The sequence below is a fragment of the Lathamus discolor genome, chromosome 2, assembly GCF_037157495.1.
Source record: "Lathamus discolor isolate bLatDis1 chromosome 2, bLatDis1.hap1, whole genome shotgun sequence".
NCBI lineage: Eukaryota > Metazoa > Chordata > Aves > Psittaciformes > Psittacidae > Lathamus > Lathamus discolor.
In genome coordinates this window covers 141986686-142002688 of record NC_088885.1, presented here as the reverse complement: position 1 = coordinate 142002688, position 16003 = coordinate 141986686, and the positions used below count along the sequence as shown (strand labels likewise).

Below are 16003 nucleotides of genomic sequence, written 5' to 3'. Positions count from 1 at the left end.
AATATGTTACACACAAATAAATACTCTATACTAATGTATGGTCTCTTCAGCCGTATGGTTGCCACCTTTGAAATACCAAAAAGCCCCCAAACTAGCCACATCAAGCCATATCAGACAGATGGCTGTTGTGCATGCACAGATTAATCTGCACATGTATAGCAGCGCTGACAACACCCAGTGTATCCACACTGAAACATGCTGGGTAACTTGGGAACACTGAAACAGCAACAGTGCTTGGCTCTTGCTTCTTTCTTGGATTACGCAATTAACAAAAAATTGAAGTGGGTATCATACAGCTCTTTAGAATGGGAATTAAAGCCTCATCATCTTTCGCTTTGTCTATATTGAGGTGGTACTTTAGAATCCAGACTGAGGTGAGGCCCAGTAATGCTTGCCCTACTTAGACAATAATGTTTGAATTAAGGTTGCCAGAGCAGAATCTGTCCCAGATTACGCTCCACTATCAGAAATGCTCTTGGCCTTTCATTACAGCTGGTTCAGGGCTGGTTTAGGTCTCGCTTTACACAGTGTGTGCCAATAACAGGATGGATATTGTAGCTCATTACATCATCAGCCATCACTGTCAAAGTGAAGTCCAGAAAAGAGAGGACAACCTGATGCAACTTCCTGAGAGGAAGCAGGAATACAAAAAGCACCTCACTCTTCAGTCGAGGAGACTTTGTTTAGGGATCTGCCTTAAAGAATCCCGTGGTTACAGGTCTGGAGAAAAGAGGCATCTGAGAAAGCTGGTTGATTTTCAAGGATTAGAGTGTGGATGAGGCCCTCAGTGACATGGTTTAGTGGTGGACTTGGCAGTCCTGGGGTAACATTTGGACTTGATGATCTTAAAGGTCTTTTCCAACCTAGCTGATGCTATGATTCTATGACATGGGTCAATTTTTGACTCTGCAAGAGTAATTGTGACTTGACAGGATCACTGCAGTGCACCCAAGGTGTGTTAGGTTGTTTTCACAGCACAACACTGCAGCAGCTACTTGTTTTTAGCTTGCTCAGAGCTATTGCTAAATATTGTAAAATACTTACAAATATGCGATGCTTCACTCTTGCAAGGACCTAAACTGAAAGAACACTTCGTCCTCATTCAATTATATGGTTTAATACTTTCATTAGGAGCATTCTCAGGAGGTGGTTTTACTTCTTAATTTAGTGTCCCCTCCTCTCCAAAATGGGCAGTCTTCTCTCCCCTGCTTTGTTGAATGGTCATTTGTGAGGAAAGCTGTTTTTCTGAGAAACATCAGAGGGAAGACACATTTTGGAGCAGGACAGTTTTGTTCCTTTGCTGTTGTGGTCTACTGCTGTAGCTACAGCTGATGACAGGGCATTTCTTCAACTTGTGCTCCTTGCTTGGGCCATGCAAAATATACCTGGCCTGTATGAGTCCTTGGTGATTTTTAAGATGTTCTGTAAATATTCATTGCACATGGGCTGATCACCTGTTTTGTGTTGATGTTGTCTGCCTGTCATGGTTAGGTGCAGGGAAGTCTGCCCTCCTAGTGAGAGGGTACCTTAAAGAAGTCGGCGGGATTGCTTGCACTACTAGTCTTTCCCCGTGTAAAACTTTTGCTTAATACATATCTGTGCTAATGGCAATGGTAGTAGAGAATAAATCCTTCTTTTTGTGTAAATGCTAAGTGGTGTGAGTGCGAAATTTCAGTGTCAAATGTTAATATTATGGCTGTACGGGAGTTAATAATGGAAGCATGTAATTGAAATGGAAGCCAAAGCACCTGTCTCAAAGCACCGGCTGTATTTCTCACAGCACTCCTGCAGTATACTGGAATTCAGCGGCTGCACTTCAGCTAATGAAACTGCAGAATTACAAGTGCTTACCATAACTTTTATTCAGTCCCAGATTTTGCTGAACTTCATCTTTTGTCTTTGGCCTTCAGAGTTGTTTGGGGTGTTTTTGGAGGGAAGAGGGGAGAATTGAGTTTTAGGAAACACTTGAAATTGTAGTTGGGAAGTAAAATGAGAATATCCCCAGCATCTTTGTAGTGTTTGAAGTAATAATATTTTTCTATAAAGAGAACCTTGATTCAAGTTTACAGTGTTATGTTTGTGAGGGTTTGGTTTTGTTTTTTTTTATATAGGTTGTTGTAGAAACTGAAAACTAAGAACTGCTTCAATGAAGTATGTGTGCTGCGAAACTGAGATGCGAATCTTCTTCAAACTCTTATATTTAGGTGAACAGAGCCTGCAGACCACCTAGTGCTACACAGTGCATCTCTACTGCTTACAGATGTGTAGTTGTAAAAATACTTTTAATTGAGCAAAACTGTTTTAGGGTAGAAGAGGAAGAGGAGGCACAGAATAATCTGGTGATTAAGAGTTTGGGATGAAGTTGGGTATTTGATCTCCAGTTTTGATTCTCAGTTGTCCATGTTAACTGGGTTATGTATCACCTCGGTGTTAGGGGCATGTACTAGCACACACACAAAAAGGGTATTTCCTTCATTTCAGATAGCAGACTTCAGCCTCATCTGTATCTCTGTCAGCAAGGAAGCCAACAGTTTAACTGTTATCTTCCCATATTTGTGCTGCACATGCTCTCTCTTTTGCATAATCTCTGTAACCCAATACAGACATTTCTATACTGTGTCAAAGAGAATCTAGTTTTGCTCTACTTTGGGTACAGGAAGAGGAGGATGTTGTCTGTTCTGCTAAAAATGGCTTGTTATTTGCATCTTGTGCCAGCAGTATTCTGGAAAGTACCCCCCCACCCCATGCAAGGGTGACCTCAGCAAACTGAAGAAATTGAAAGGAGCTTCATGAAGTTCAAAAAGAAGTGTAAAGTCCTGCACCCACAAAAAGAACAACTCTATGCATCAGTATCTGCTGGGGACCATCCATCTGGGAAGGGTCTTGAGAGTCGTGATGTTGCTATGTTGAACATGAGCCAGCAATGTGCCCTTGCTGCAGTGAAGGCTAATGGTACTCTGGGTTTCATTAGGAGGAGTGTTGCCAGTAGGTGATACTTCCCCTGTAGTCTGCACTGGGGAGGCCACACCTGGAGTAATGTGTCCATCTCTGGGCTCCACAGTACAGACACATGGACATACTGGGGAGTGTTCAGCAAAGGGTCAAACAGATAACTGAGGGACTAGAGCATCTCTCGTGTCAGAGAAGGTGGAAAGATGGGACTGTTCATCATGGAGAAGGCTCAAGGGGGATCTTGTCAATGTAGCTGAAGAAAGGGTGCAAAGAAGGCAAAGCCAGGCTCTTTTCAGTGGTGTGCAGTGACAGAAAGAGACTGGACCATAGGAGGTTCCCTCTGAACATCGGGGAAACACTTTCTTACTGTGAGGGTGACCAAGCACTGTTACAGGTTGCCATGGAGGTTGTAGAGTCCCCCTCGTTGGAGATACTTATAAGCTATCCAGACTTGGTCCTGGGCAACTGCATCTAGGTGTCTGTGCTTGAGCAGGGCCATTTGACCAAATGACCTCCAGAAGTCCCTTCCAACCACAGCCATGCTATAAAAGGTGGTTAGAAATGTATCAGGTGCCTAGCTTGTGCCTTGCTTGGCTTTTAGTAATAGTCAGCTGTGGAGAGGAAACAGAGATTCCATTCCCTTTAGGAATCCTTGGAATATGTGGCTAAATCATGTGCGGTTGCCATCACCTTAAATTTGTTGGAGTACTGAGATCAACCCAGAGAAGCTTCCTGGTATTTAGCAGTGACACAGGACTGCCCAGCTCTGACACTTCCCTTCAACAAGACTCCCAGTCTAGCAGAAGTCTTGCAATTGCACCTGCTCCACCTCTTACTTCTGTTCTCTCCTTCATACTTCCACGCAAAAACTGCTGATGATGCACAATGGAAATGAAAGGTGAAATCAAAGAGAAGGCAAAAAATTATGTTTGCCTGGGTGATCTGAGCCATTTAAAGTTACTGTAAATATAGGGTTTTGCATTGTGCAAATTTTGATTCATATGAGTTCCTTGCTCCCCCATTTCTTTTTCTTTCTTTTTCTTTTTCTTTTTTTTTATTAATTTCCAAATATTTTCAAATACCAAGGAGTGCTTTGTGAAGATACTGGATACAAGCCTGGTCTCACTCATCTTGCCATAAATCTTGGGCCAATGTCAATCTGTCTCAGGTATAGTGTATATTTCTGAAGTGATGCTTGCTCTGGTACATCGTTGTCTCATTCAATATTACTATCAGATCATACAAAAAGTCTCAAAGTCAGGCACTTCTCTAGTTTTTAAGAGCTGTAGTTCACTTTGCTAATGCTGTGTTGAGAACTCTTTTACATTACTTTTAGTTCTTTCCATCAGACTCCTGGAAAAAGTCTTGGTGCTTCCAACTTTTATTTCAGTTATTGTAACATTAGCAATGGCATCAATGTGTAGGTTTTTTTCAGCTTTTGGAAAAGAGTTGAAATATGACTCTGTTAAACCTGAATCTGAAGACAGACTTGGTTTCATATTGTTTTCTCTTAATAGCTTTCCAAGCAGCCACTAAGTGAAACTACTGCATATTGAGCCTGGTGTAATATGAGGCTCATTGGGTAAAATAACATTAGTCTGTGCTACTTAAACACACACTCTGGAAGGCTTAAGGAGGAGAGGAAGGAAAATATTTGAAGAGATCAACTGGATGTGGTCGAATTCAAGTAATGTCACCTGAGAAGGATTAGAATTTGCCAAAGCTTGACCTGAATGAAGACCTCCATTTAGGGCTTGTGTTCCTACCAGATCAGCTGCAGTAATTTTTCCACGCAGAGTTTTCTCCTAGCAGTTGTATAGTGAAAGAGTCCAGTGATTTACTTGGCTTCTGTGTCTCAGCTGCAGTAAAGTGGTGTTTTTTTCTTTAAAATGAAAAAAAAAAAAATCAAATCCCAGTTTAACATTCCTTCTCCTTATTAGCTGCAGCTGGCTTTTGCTAATTACCAAAGTCTTAACATTTTTTTCATCTACATCTTGTTACTTTTATCCTTGCTGGGAGCTCAGTGTATGTACTCTAGCTGATAAACAGCTACACGTGTACTTCATATCCTTAGATGTGGACAACTTCAAAAAGTACATGCATTGACACTTCAAAATCCAGAAGAGTCAGTTGAATGGTTAGTAGCGATGGCACTTCCTCCACCATGGTGTTTGTTTTCTGGTTGTGTGGGGTTAGCAAACCCAACAGTCTCATATCCTTACTAACCTGCCTACTGTGTTGATGTCTTTGAAAGTAATTTTTTCTTCTGTTTGTGATTGAGTTTTGGAGGGCTAAGGATACTTCCCCATGCACCTCTCTGAAATGAGAGATAATCTCTTACAGGCATAGAAGTCTAGACTCTGGGGTTATAAAGTCCTGAGTTCTTCCACAGGGCAAAAGATTGCTCACCACCAGTTCCCAGCCCCTTCCAAGCAGCAATCTGGTCCTTCTGGGTAACTCCCCCTGCCTTATACACTGGGCATGACATGCTGTGGTATGGAATACCCCTTTGGCTACTTTGGGTCAGGTGTCCTGTCTCTGACCCCTCCTGGCTTCTTGTGCCCCTCCTCACTGGCAGAGCATGAGACTGAAAATGTCCCTGATTGCAGTAAGCTTTATTTAGCAACAACTAAAACATCGGTGTGTTGTCAGCACTGTTCTCAGACTAAAGCTGAAACACAGCACTGCAGCAGCTACTAGGGAGAAAAATGGACTCTATCCCAGCCAAAACCAGGACACGGAGGAACTGCTTCATCTCATGCTTCTAGGTTTAGATTTGAGTATCTTAGACTGGGAGCACTCTTAATGTGGAGATGAATTTGCCTTTACTACCAAGAAGTTTCTTGGACCTTTCTCAAAAGCACTATTGACTGCTGCTGGAGTGCGCAATGCTTGTACTCAGTATATCAATTTCTGTGTGAAATTTTCATTACAAATTTTGTGTTTCTACAGAAAATGGTAATTGACTCTAGATCTTTGTGAGGCTCAGCCTAGCACGTGTCTTTCTGGGCTTGATTAATCTTAAAATACCCAGAATCGAGCCTGGCAGGTATGAGAAAAAGCACACAATGAAATGCCATGCTATGGAGGAATAGCATGTCTCTCAAGAGACTTACTTTGAAATGATTTAATGTCAGAACTACTTGGTGTTATCCTTCTTTTGCATTTACATCTCACACCACTAACTTATGAAATTGTGACAGAGCATTAACCGTTTTGTTTAGTCACAAGCATAGTTGACTTGTTTTTCATCATTGCTCATTACCATGTTAATTCGTTTCTTGTTTTTTGTCATTCATGCTTAGTTTGTAACAGAAACACTATCTCCTCTCTCCATAGAGTAACCATTTAGAGATCCCCATGATATTCTACTGGATGGAATAATTTCTCTTTTGTTTACATAAGTTGAGCTGAGGAGGAATATGATTAGCTGAATGCTCTTGATAGTATTAAAGTACATCCTAGAGCTTGGTATTTGCTGTTTGATGTTTCATTTTACTGCTTTACTTAAATGCTCTGCAGGGATTGTGGTTTTGTGGTGAGAGCATGAAATTTGAATCCAAGGTGCCTGGTTCTCTTACCAGCAGAGCTGGTCAGTATGTTTAAAACCAGATTCCTCTACCCCACCACCCCCATAATGGATTCCTGCATTTGCGCCTGCAAAGTAGGTTTTCCTCTCTCTTTTTCTTATAAATCTTGAGCATTCACAGCTTAAGAAGTCACTGTAAGTCTTTCTTTTGCGTCTGCATTATGACAGTGCAATTTTAATTGTATCAGTGACTTGCATGCTTAAGAGGTCCTAGTGTGTTGATCTCTAGGCATGTATATAGTTATTATGAAGGATAATAAGCACATGAGTAAGCTTCCTGCCTCTGAGCTTATTGACTGTGCACACACCTGCATGCAGAACATTGCATTAATGACAGTGATCTAAGAGACTTAGAAGATACGATGGGGAAGTTTTCTGCATTCTCATGTCTGTCAGAGATGAGACAGCAAAACCTGTGTGTGCATCACTGCTTTGTAGTGTGCAGAAATTACTGCTGTTTTTTTCATTACACGTGTCTGAAAAAGTATTTAAATGTGGTTTTATCCTGACATTTTATTAATTTTCAGACACAAAGGATGGAGCTCTTCAGCAGGCTGACTTAACTGCTGTAAGGACAACTTATATATTCATAAAAAAACCCAAATTATGGTTTATTTCACACCAAAATAACACAAGATTTTGAAAATTACAAGGTTTGAGGCAGTTCAGACTTGGATTGTAAAATTAAGATGTTTCAAAGAGGCCTGCATTTAGAGATACTTAGCTGAACACCTTCCTGACTTGAACTTACCTGAAAATGGAAAATAGCTTTAAAAATTTAAGGCATTCTCAAAATTAAGAAATGTATATTTCTTATATTAAGAATATTAAAGTATCTTTACTTTAGTTTTAGTCTGTTATTGTTCACATTACAAATCTAATCTATGTAATGTATACCAAGCACCTTTTAGTGTTTTATAAGCATATGACGTGTCTTTTTTTTTTTTTTTTTTTTAAGATTGTATTTTCATTCCCACAGTGTAAAGAAATCAGTAGCCCTTTGCCAAATACTGATTTTAGTTCCCACTTGGAATGTGCTGGATGTTAAGCCTCCAGAGTGCAGGTAAATGTAATACATTTTTTTTGTTGTTTTTATGCGGGAATTATGCTTTGGATTCAAAAAAGTATTCAGCCATTAAGTGTCATTCTTTCAGGGTGAGATCCAGCCTGCTGTGATTTGAAAGGATCTGAAATACAGAAGCTACTTCATTTTAATTCCATTTTAATGGTATTCCTGCAAGATCAGGAGATGAAGTTTACATATATTTGAACAGTAAATATGCTCTATCTGTTCTAGTTCGAAGTTTCTAAGTCTGGTCCATTGTCATTGTTTGTTGTCTCAAACTGATGCCTTGGGCTGACAACAGGGAAGATGATAGAAGATTTGGTGGATGTTTTGAATATTGTAAGTACATGCAGGATATAAAGCTGTACTAAAGATTTATAACAGGATGACTGCAATGATAAGGAGTTGTCTCAGGGTACAGAAGATATATATCCGCTTCTTGACTCTCAGCCTATGTGACTGTGGTGAAGTTGTTCTGTTGACCTCCAGCCTCCATCTTTCTTCATCTGGAAAATGGGACTACACATTTGCTCCTGGAGTAGACTTCTAACAGCACTACAATGGTGAAGACTATGCATCTCTTAGAAGATATAAATTCAATTCTCTTATTTGGGTAGGCCTATTAATCCTGTAATATATAAGATTTGGAAAAATACAGGATGTAAATGTGTTCTTCATTATGCACGACAGAAAATTGCTCACAGCAGCAATGTAAATTGGAAAGAGTTACTAAGGTGACAACTGTCATCATCACAAACAGGATGCCAAGCTGGTGAAGAGGCCTTTAAATGAAAGTTGCTGGGGGAGGGGGACCTCAATCTGCCCCACTCCTACCAGTTTGATACCAGTGCCGGAAAGAGATTCCCACAGCCTGGAGAGGGATTGTGGGTCACCAGAGGAGCACTTGAAGAGCAGCATAAAGGAATTCCTGATGCTCCAACCAATGCATTGGCTTCATCAGGTTCCTAACTTAAACACCTCTATGTAAAAACATGTAGTATGGGTAGTAAACAAGAAGCATTAGAGATGTGTGTGCCCCTGCAGGGCTATCATCTTACTGGCATCACAGAGATGTGGTGGGATGGCTACTATAGTTGGAGCCTTGGAATGGAAGGATAAAGGCTCTTCAGGAAGGACAGGCAGAAGAGAGAATGTTGAGAAGGTGTGAATGCATTGATGTGTTCTTTCTCTAAGTGATAGAGGAGCCACTGAGGAGAGGTGCTGTGCTAGATGTTCTTCTCACCAACATGGAGGGGCTACTGGGGAATATGGTCCCTCTCCAGAAGGAAACAGCAGACCTGGTTACCTGGATATGGAGAAGACTGAGGTACTCAATGACTTATTTGCCTTGATCTTCAGCAGCGAATGCCTAAGTCACAGAGCGCAAAAGCAGGAACTGGGACACTGAAGAACTGTCTGCTGTAGGGGAAGATCAGGTTCAAGAACATTGAGGCAACTGAAGGTGCACAAGTCCATGGGAGCTGATGAGATGCATTCATGGGCCCTGAGGAAACTGGCAGATGAAATGGCTAAGCCACTATCTATCATATTAGAGAATTGTGATAGTCTGGTGAAGTGCCCACTGACTGGAAGAGGAGAAAAATAACCCCGTTATTAGAAAGGGAAAAAGGGCGACCTGGGGAACTGCACGCCGGTCAGCCTCACCTCTGGACCTGGCAAGATCATGGAGCACATCCTCCTGGAAACTGTGCTAAGGCCCTTAGAAAATACAGAGGTGATCGGTGACAACCAACATGGCTTCACTAAAGGTCAAATACGGTGACCTTGTACAGTGGGGTTACAACATCAATTGATAGAGGAAAGCAAGTGACGTCGTCTACCTGGTCTTGTGCAAAGCATTTGACACTGTCGTTATCTCTAAGCTGACATCGTTGTCTCAAAACTGGAGAGGCATGGATTTGACAAATGGACCACTCGATAGGTAAGAAATTGGTTGGATAGCTGCACTTAGAATTATGGTCAACAGCTTGATATCCAAGTGGAGGTCATTGACTGGTGTTCCTCAGGGGTTTGTATTGGGACTAGTGCTGTTCAACATCTTTGTCAGTGACATGGACAGTGGTATTGAGTGTACCCTCAGCAAGTTTGCTGATGACATGAAGCTATGTGGTGTGGTTGACATGCTGGAGGGAAGGGATGCCATCCAGAAGGACCTTGCAGGCTGGAGGAGTGGGTCAGTATGAACCTCATAAAGTTCAACAAGGCCAAGTGCCAAGCACAAATGCAGGCCGGGTGGAGAATGGATTGAGAGCAGTCCCGAGGAGGACTTGGAGGTGTTGGCTGGTGAGAAGCTCAACATGAGCTGGCTTCAGTGTGTGCTTGAAGCCCAGAAAGCCAATCATACTCTGGGTTGCATCAAAAGGAGCAGCAGGTCAAGGGAGGTGATCCTGCCTCTCTACTCGGCTCTTGTGAGACCCCACCTGCAGTACTGCATTCAGCTCTGGGGCCCCCAACAGAAGAGGGAGGCGCATCTGTTGGAGCGAGTCCAGAGGAGGCTGCACAGATGGTCAGAGGACTGGAGCACCTCTGCTATGTAAAAAAATGAGAGTTGGGGTTGTTCAGCCTGGAGGAGAAGGCGGCTTTGGGGAGGCCTGATGGCAGCCTTCCAGTACCTACAAGAAATCTGGAGAGGGACTTTTTACAAGGGCATGAGGGGATAGGACTAGGGGGAATGGCTTTAAACTGACAGAGGGGAGATTTAGATTAGATATTAGGAAGAAATTCTTCACTGTGAGGGTGGTGAGACACTGGCACAGGTTGCTCAGAGAAGTTGTGGCAACCCCATCCCTGGTAGTGTTCAAGGCCAGATTGGACAGGTCTTTGAGCAACCTGGTCTAGTGGAAGGTGTCCCTGCCTGTAGCAGGGGGTTGAAGGTAGATGATCTCTAAGGTCCCTTCCAGCACAAACCATTGTATGATTTTGTGATCTAGTTGTCTGTTCTGCTTTCATTCTGCTACAAACCTGTTTTTGTTCCGATGTTTATAATCGGAAGACCTGTTCCTTGGCATCCTTTATCTTCAGTTTTTAGTGTCTTTATCCCATGTGCTGCTTGGAAGCTTTCTCCTTAACCAACACCACAATGGTCAAAAACCTCATGTCTGGAGGTTAGAGTAGTGTACTTCTATTCACTTAAACTGTTCTGTAAGTTTTCCAGGGCAAAGATAAAGGGAGAATTCTGTCCCTCTGAAATGAATGATTCATAATTCATTGATTTGAGTGGAATGAGAATATTGCTATTGGTTCACCAGTACCAAGGAAATGTTGTGACAGTTGGATATGTCTGTGAATGAACTTTGCTTATCCAGTGCTTTTCCTGGTATCTAGTAGGAGTGTGTTCCTTTGCTTATTTGTCCAGTACATGTTTTATGTAGATTATAATGAGGGCTTAGGTATCTTAGAAGTAGTTGAGGTGGGCTGGAAAACAGGCTGTTTTCAGTAGACTGCCAAGCTTCCTACTAATGCCCAATAAAAATAAGAGAATAGGATTTCCTTTAGACTTGTGAATTTTATTTATTCAGCATAGTATTAGAATGTAAAATCTTATGGGCATGGATGAGATTAAGTAATGTATTCCTTTGTTGGTTTTGTTTCAGTGTTTGCAACAAACAACCAGTGCCATTTCCAGCCTCTTACTAGGTAAATGCTTCATATTTTATTAGAACTATTTGGTTCCTGCCATGAACTTTAGGTCCATTAATCCTGTAATATAGTGAATAGGATTGGAAAAATACAGGATGTAAATGTGTTCTTCGTTATGCACTTTAATGTCAACCAGATATATAATATGCATTCTAGAACATGGTAGTCAGAATCTACTAAGCAACTATCAAATTATTGACAAGGTTCATCTGCTGTTAGTTTATTTTGGGTTTAAGAGCAAAATGACTTCAGAAATTTTAACTGTTTGACATTATACTTTGATGTCTATCATGTCCTGCTGGACATAGCTTAAATAGATAGGGCTAGTGGCTTTATTACCTTCAGCTCAGTACTTTTCATTGAATCCAGAAACAAGACAAAGAACACATGAAGTGTTCTTCAATAAGTCTTATGGAATAAAAAGACTCCTCAATTATCTAAATGGTTAAATTTTTACTTCGGGAATAATAATGATATTAATAATTGAGTTAATGAAGCAGTAAATCCAAGCTCTTCTATTTTACCATATTTTTTTTTTTTTTTAAATTTGGCACTGGTTTTTCTTCCCAAATATAGTCTGAGAGTTACTCAGATCACTTAAGAAGTGGTAAAAATAAATTCCTATTGATACCATAGCATGTTCTACAAGAATCTTAGAACTGATGATCATAATGTTCTCAGTGGTCATACATTCAGTTAATTAGTTGGTGCTATTCAGTGGGGTAAAATTGACCTTCAAACTGGAAAGTATGCTCTAGAGAACAGCCTGTGTATCATAACCTGTAGCTCATCTGTCGGAGCATGCATGTGGAAAGGAAACTTGAAATCTTTGAATACAGTTTTATATTTCCCATGAAGTATTTTCCTCTTGGATTGTCAAGGTATTAGACTTCTGCTTGAAATTTGTGAAGGGCAGAATATTGATTAAGGCCTTCACTATCTGTGATATTTCTAACATTTTTGAGGTTTGTAATTCCAGAAATGGACCCACTGTGTGCTATAGAGTATTACAGTGTTTATATTGAAAGTCAGCATGTTTTGTTTTGTTTTGTTTTCTATAAAGTTTAACTTTCTTCCCCATCGAGTTTGTCCTGAAGATATTTTAGTGTGTTGGCTTCCCAGTTAGACAGACTTCCAATGCATTTGTGTAGTGAAAGGACAGTCCCTTTATAAGGAGACATTCTTTTGAGACCACCTAATTAATGCTTACTTAATTATCTAATAATGCTGCGAAATTCTGGTATTGCATTAGTATGCTGCAATGTTACTTCCTTTTTCTTCCTAAAGACAGCATAGCAGAAATTTCAGTTCTTCAATAATAGCATTTGTAGGAACAGGTCAAGTTCCACAGCACCGGCAAAAGATGCAGTAAAAGACAATTTTATAACCTTGCTTTGTCTTTTTCTAATGTTTCAGACCTTTCCTTTAGGACTGAGATCATTGCTACCACAGCACAGAAATGCTAATGTGGAAAAAAAGCAAAGGAACCACTGCAGTTGGTGGAAACTGGTGGCAGAAGTTAGGTAGAGAAATAGGGAGAAAACCCCTTTTTCATGGAGAGCAGGCAACTTGCAAAGAAAGTGTCACTTAGTAAAAAGCAAAAAAAAAAAAAAAGCTAAACAAAATATCAGTGTAGAAGCTCTCAAGCAGCCATAGAAAACAGTATCGAATTCCTTGGTATGGGATTTTGGGGTACAGTTTTTATTGGGTCTGACAAAGCATGTTTTGATCTGTTTGGAGTGAGACTTCATGGAAATACACTAACAGCCTGTGCACAGATTCAGAAAACATTCCTGTATTTGAAGTGGTTTAGCAAAATTCATTTATCCATTAAATCAAGAATTGTGTTTAGGCTGCAGGACCTGATGGCCCACATAATGCGCACTGGGCTACTAGCAGTCATATGTAAACAGTGTATAATCACTCTCAGCTGTATTATAACAAATAATTGGAAACTTAATATCTACCAGCAGTGGTACCTGTATCTGTAACAGCAGTAGCCATTCCTCTTAACAGTTCCTTAAAAAGAGATCCCTCAGAAAAAAATTGTTTGGTTTTCTTTATTTTTCTTTCCTGCTACTTTAAGAAGCTGCTGTTACAGCTTAGCTGCCTGTTGTCCATGTTGCATTGTTTTCTTTGAACAAAAGCCAGTCCTCTTTTGGCAAGTACTCTGCCATTAGAACAACTGTTGGTAGGGAGAGATGCATTTCTGTGTGGATACAGCGATGATTTTAACAGGTCACTGATGCAGTGGAGGACATTCCAGAAACATTCCTGGATACAGAGTCCCTTACTATGAACTGTGTATTGCGAATCCTAAAGCTCCGTACAGTGGGCAACTCTGGTCTACTGTGTTGACTTTCATATTGGTTAAAAGACCAGTAAACCCTTTTGCAGTAGTATTTGATATTGCTTCTTGTTCACTGTGTGCGATGCAAAAGCAATGGGGAAAAGAAGTACACCCTGTGTTCTGTAGAAATATTTTCTTTTTTTGTAATGTCACCTGATCTACGGGAATTCTACAGATATTGAACCCGTATATGCTCAAATGTATTACAAGACCTGGGAAAGTACCCTGATGGTAGGGTTGTGGTTCTAGATAATATAGCTGCGCAGCCCTCTCAAAAACATAAAGGACATACTGATGTGAAAAATGGTGAATAGCTGAAGCAAAGCTGTAATGAGATCACTTGAAAACTATCATTATGTACACGTTCATTTGAACTCTAATATGAAGTGAGAAATCTTTTTTTTTTTTTTCCCCACAACAGCCATGTCTGAGCAGATGCAATGATTTTGGTGTGCTATAGTTAGTCCAGTAATTAGCTGATGATTGCTTGGCAAAGAAGCCAACAAATCAAGAATATAAAGAGTACAGTGACTCATCTGAGAACATTCGCTGTGTTATATTTGCTTGTTAATTTTTGGTTATATGATTGCTGTTTAAATTATTTAGGGTTTTATAACTACAGAAAGGAAGTAAGTGTAAGAGCCAGTTTTCAAAGGAAAAGTCTTTTTTCGGGTTCACACAGAGATGATGTTTCTGTTTCCCACTCAGAATAAAGCCCATGAGGCCAAAATAGGAATGAAAAAGCTGCAATAGTGTTACTGTGAAGTTGCCGGTGATAGTAGATTCTTGATTAAAGCATTTAATTGGGAACCTTACATTCACCTGAGTCCAGCTTCACCTTTGTAATCTACAACAGGTGCTGATAAGTATTAGCTGTCAACATCTTCCAGGATATGATCATCTCCTCTTGGTCTCCTGAGCTGAACCAAGCCTGTGATGGGCTTAGTAAGACACAGGTCTGCTCAACAAAGAACTTTGTACTTCCTTAACTTCATGGCTGTATAACACTTCACAGGCTAAAGGCTGGCATGTGAGGAGATGTCTCAAGTGAATGGCACTTTCTTCCTTTTGATTTTCTTCACTCTATCTACTTCTAATGGCCAGCATGAGTGTGATATATTGTACTTGTAGACTCCCAGGCTCCCTTAGTACTTAGGGCACAAGCTCACATTTATTTTTGTACTAGATGTTGTTATGCTAAACTGAATGTGGTGGTTACATGGACTTGAAAAGTTGAAGTTTTCAGTAAGAGAATGAAGTTCCTTTACTCACATTTGTGTCTTTGAAGATCTTTCTGCTTAACTACTTGAACTTCACTAAACCTGGTAGGGTTTTTTGCATTTTAACTGGATTTCCCAGCAAAAGAGGGATGAGTAAAGATAAATGAGCTTTCCTGTATTGTTTTCTTTCATTATCAAGTCTTTGCTGTGAAGTGACAATCCATATATGTATAAATATTTGTGCAAAAGCAGTGCACCTATATTTTTCTAAATACCCTTTAAGCTTTACTTCCTTGCTATTTGTTATTTGGGTAGGATGCTTTTCAAGAAGATAGTCCCTTGAACCTTGAGTGTGTACCCCGGTCCATGCCTCTTGGGATCTTTTATTGCAGCTCTGATCTTGAAGTAAGGCATATGCAAGGGATTTTGTAGGTTTGTAATAAATTCCACTGAATTCAGGAACCACTTGTAAGACTAAGGCCAAACTGCTTTGATCAGGAAGTCCAAAAGAACATAAATAAAGTAAGGTGGGAAAAGATGATACTGATGTAACAGGGCAAAATGTGGCAGCAAGAGGAAGGAACAGTGAAGGCAGTTTTATTGTGGAATGGAGATCAGCTGAGTTGATTAGTTTCATGTGTGGGATTCTTTCTTAAAACATTTGTTTATAGAATTAAATAAAAGTTCCTCACTTGAGACTATTGTGGTTGTGTATGGTTATGCATGTGTGACAGAGGATAGCAATGTATATATTAAAAAACAATCCGTTCAAAATATCAGAAGATTAATGGGAGAAGCACCTTTTCATTGACTTTAACAGCACCTAACTGTGTGTCCCTGAATTAATTAGTGTCAAAGTTATTCATCGCTCATCATATTAATCTTCTGTTTTGCTGGAATACAGTCCTTGACACTGTTTCAGTTTTAGGTGCTGATGACAAAGTTTGTGCATCTTATAAACTGCATGCAATGTATAGAACTCTTATTAATTGGTGGTGGAAGTTACAATCCATATTTTAAATAAGTAGCATAATACATCCATTCAGAATTACACCACAAAAAAGAGAGGGGTTTAATGGACTCCATATGTCTGCTTTTAGAACTGTTTGAGTAAAACTTTGCTATACCACATAATGGTAAACCATCAGTGCTGTAATGTCCTTCGG

The 16003-nt window shown here is 40.2% G+C and overlaps 1 protein-coding gene across 5 annotated transcripts in view; it reads left to right on the top strand.

Moving 5' to 3' along the window:
- RSPO2 (R-spondin 2) overlaps positions 1-16003 on the top strand; it is a 104912-nt gene that overhangs the window by 8082 nt on the left and 80827 nt on the right. The window contains exons 1-2 of one of the 5 annotated variants that reach the window (XM_065668815.1): positions 4057-4120; positions 7521-7604. The exons of 2 other annotated variants lie outside the window; for them this stretch is intronic. In XM_065668815.1, coding sequence (XP_065524887.1) covers positions 7574-7604 — 31 coding nt within the window. In that variant the 5' untranslated portion in view covers positions 4057-4120; positions 7521-7573. Of the gene's footprint in view, positions 1-4056; positions 4121-7039; positions 7110-7520; positions 7605-11221; positions 11265-16003 lie in introns of those variants that run through there. 2 more of the 5 variants (XM_065668814.1, XM_065668816.1) reach the window with 2 other exon arrangements.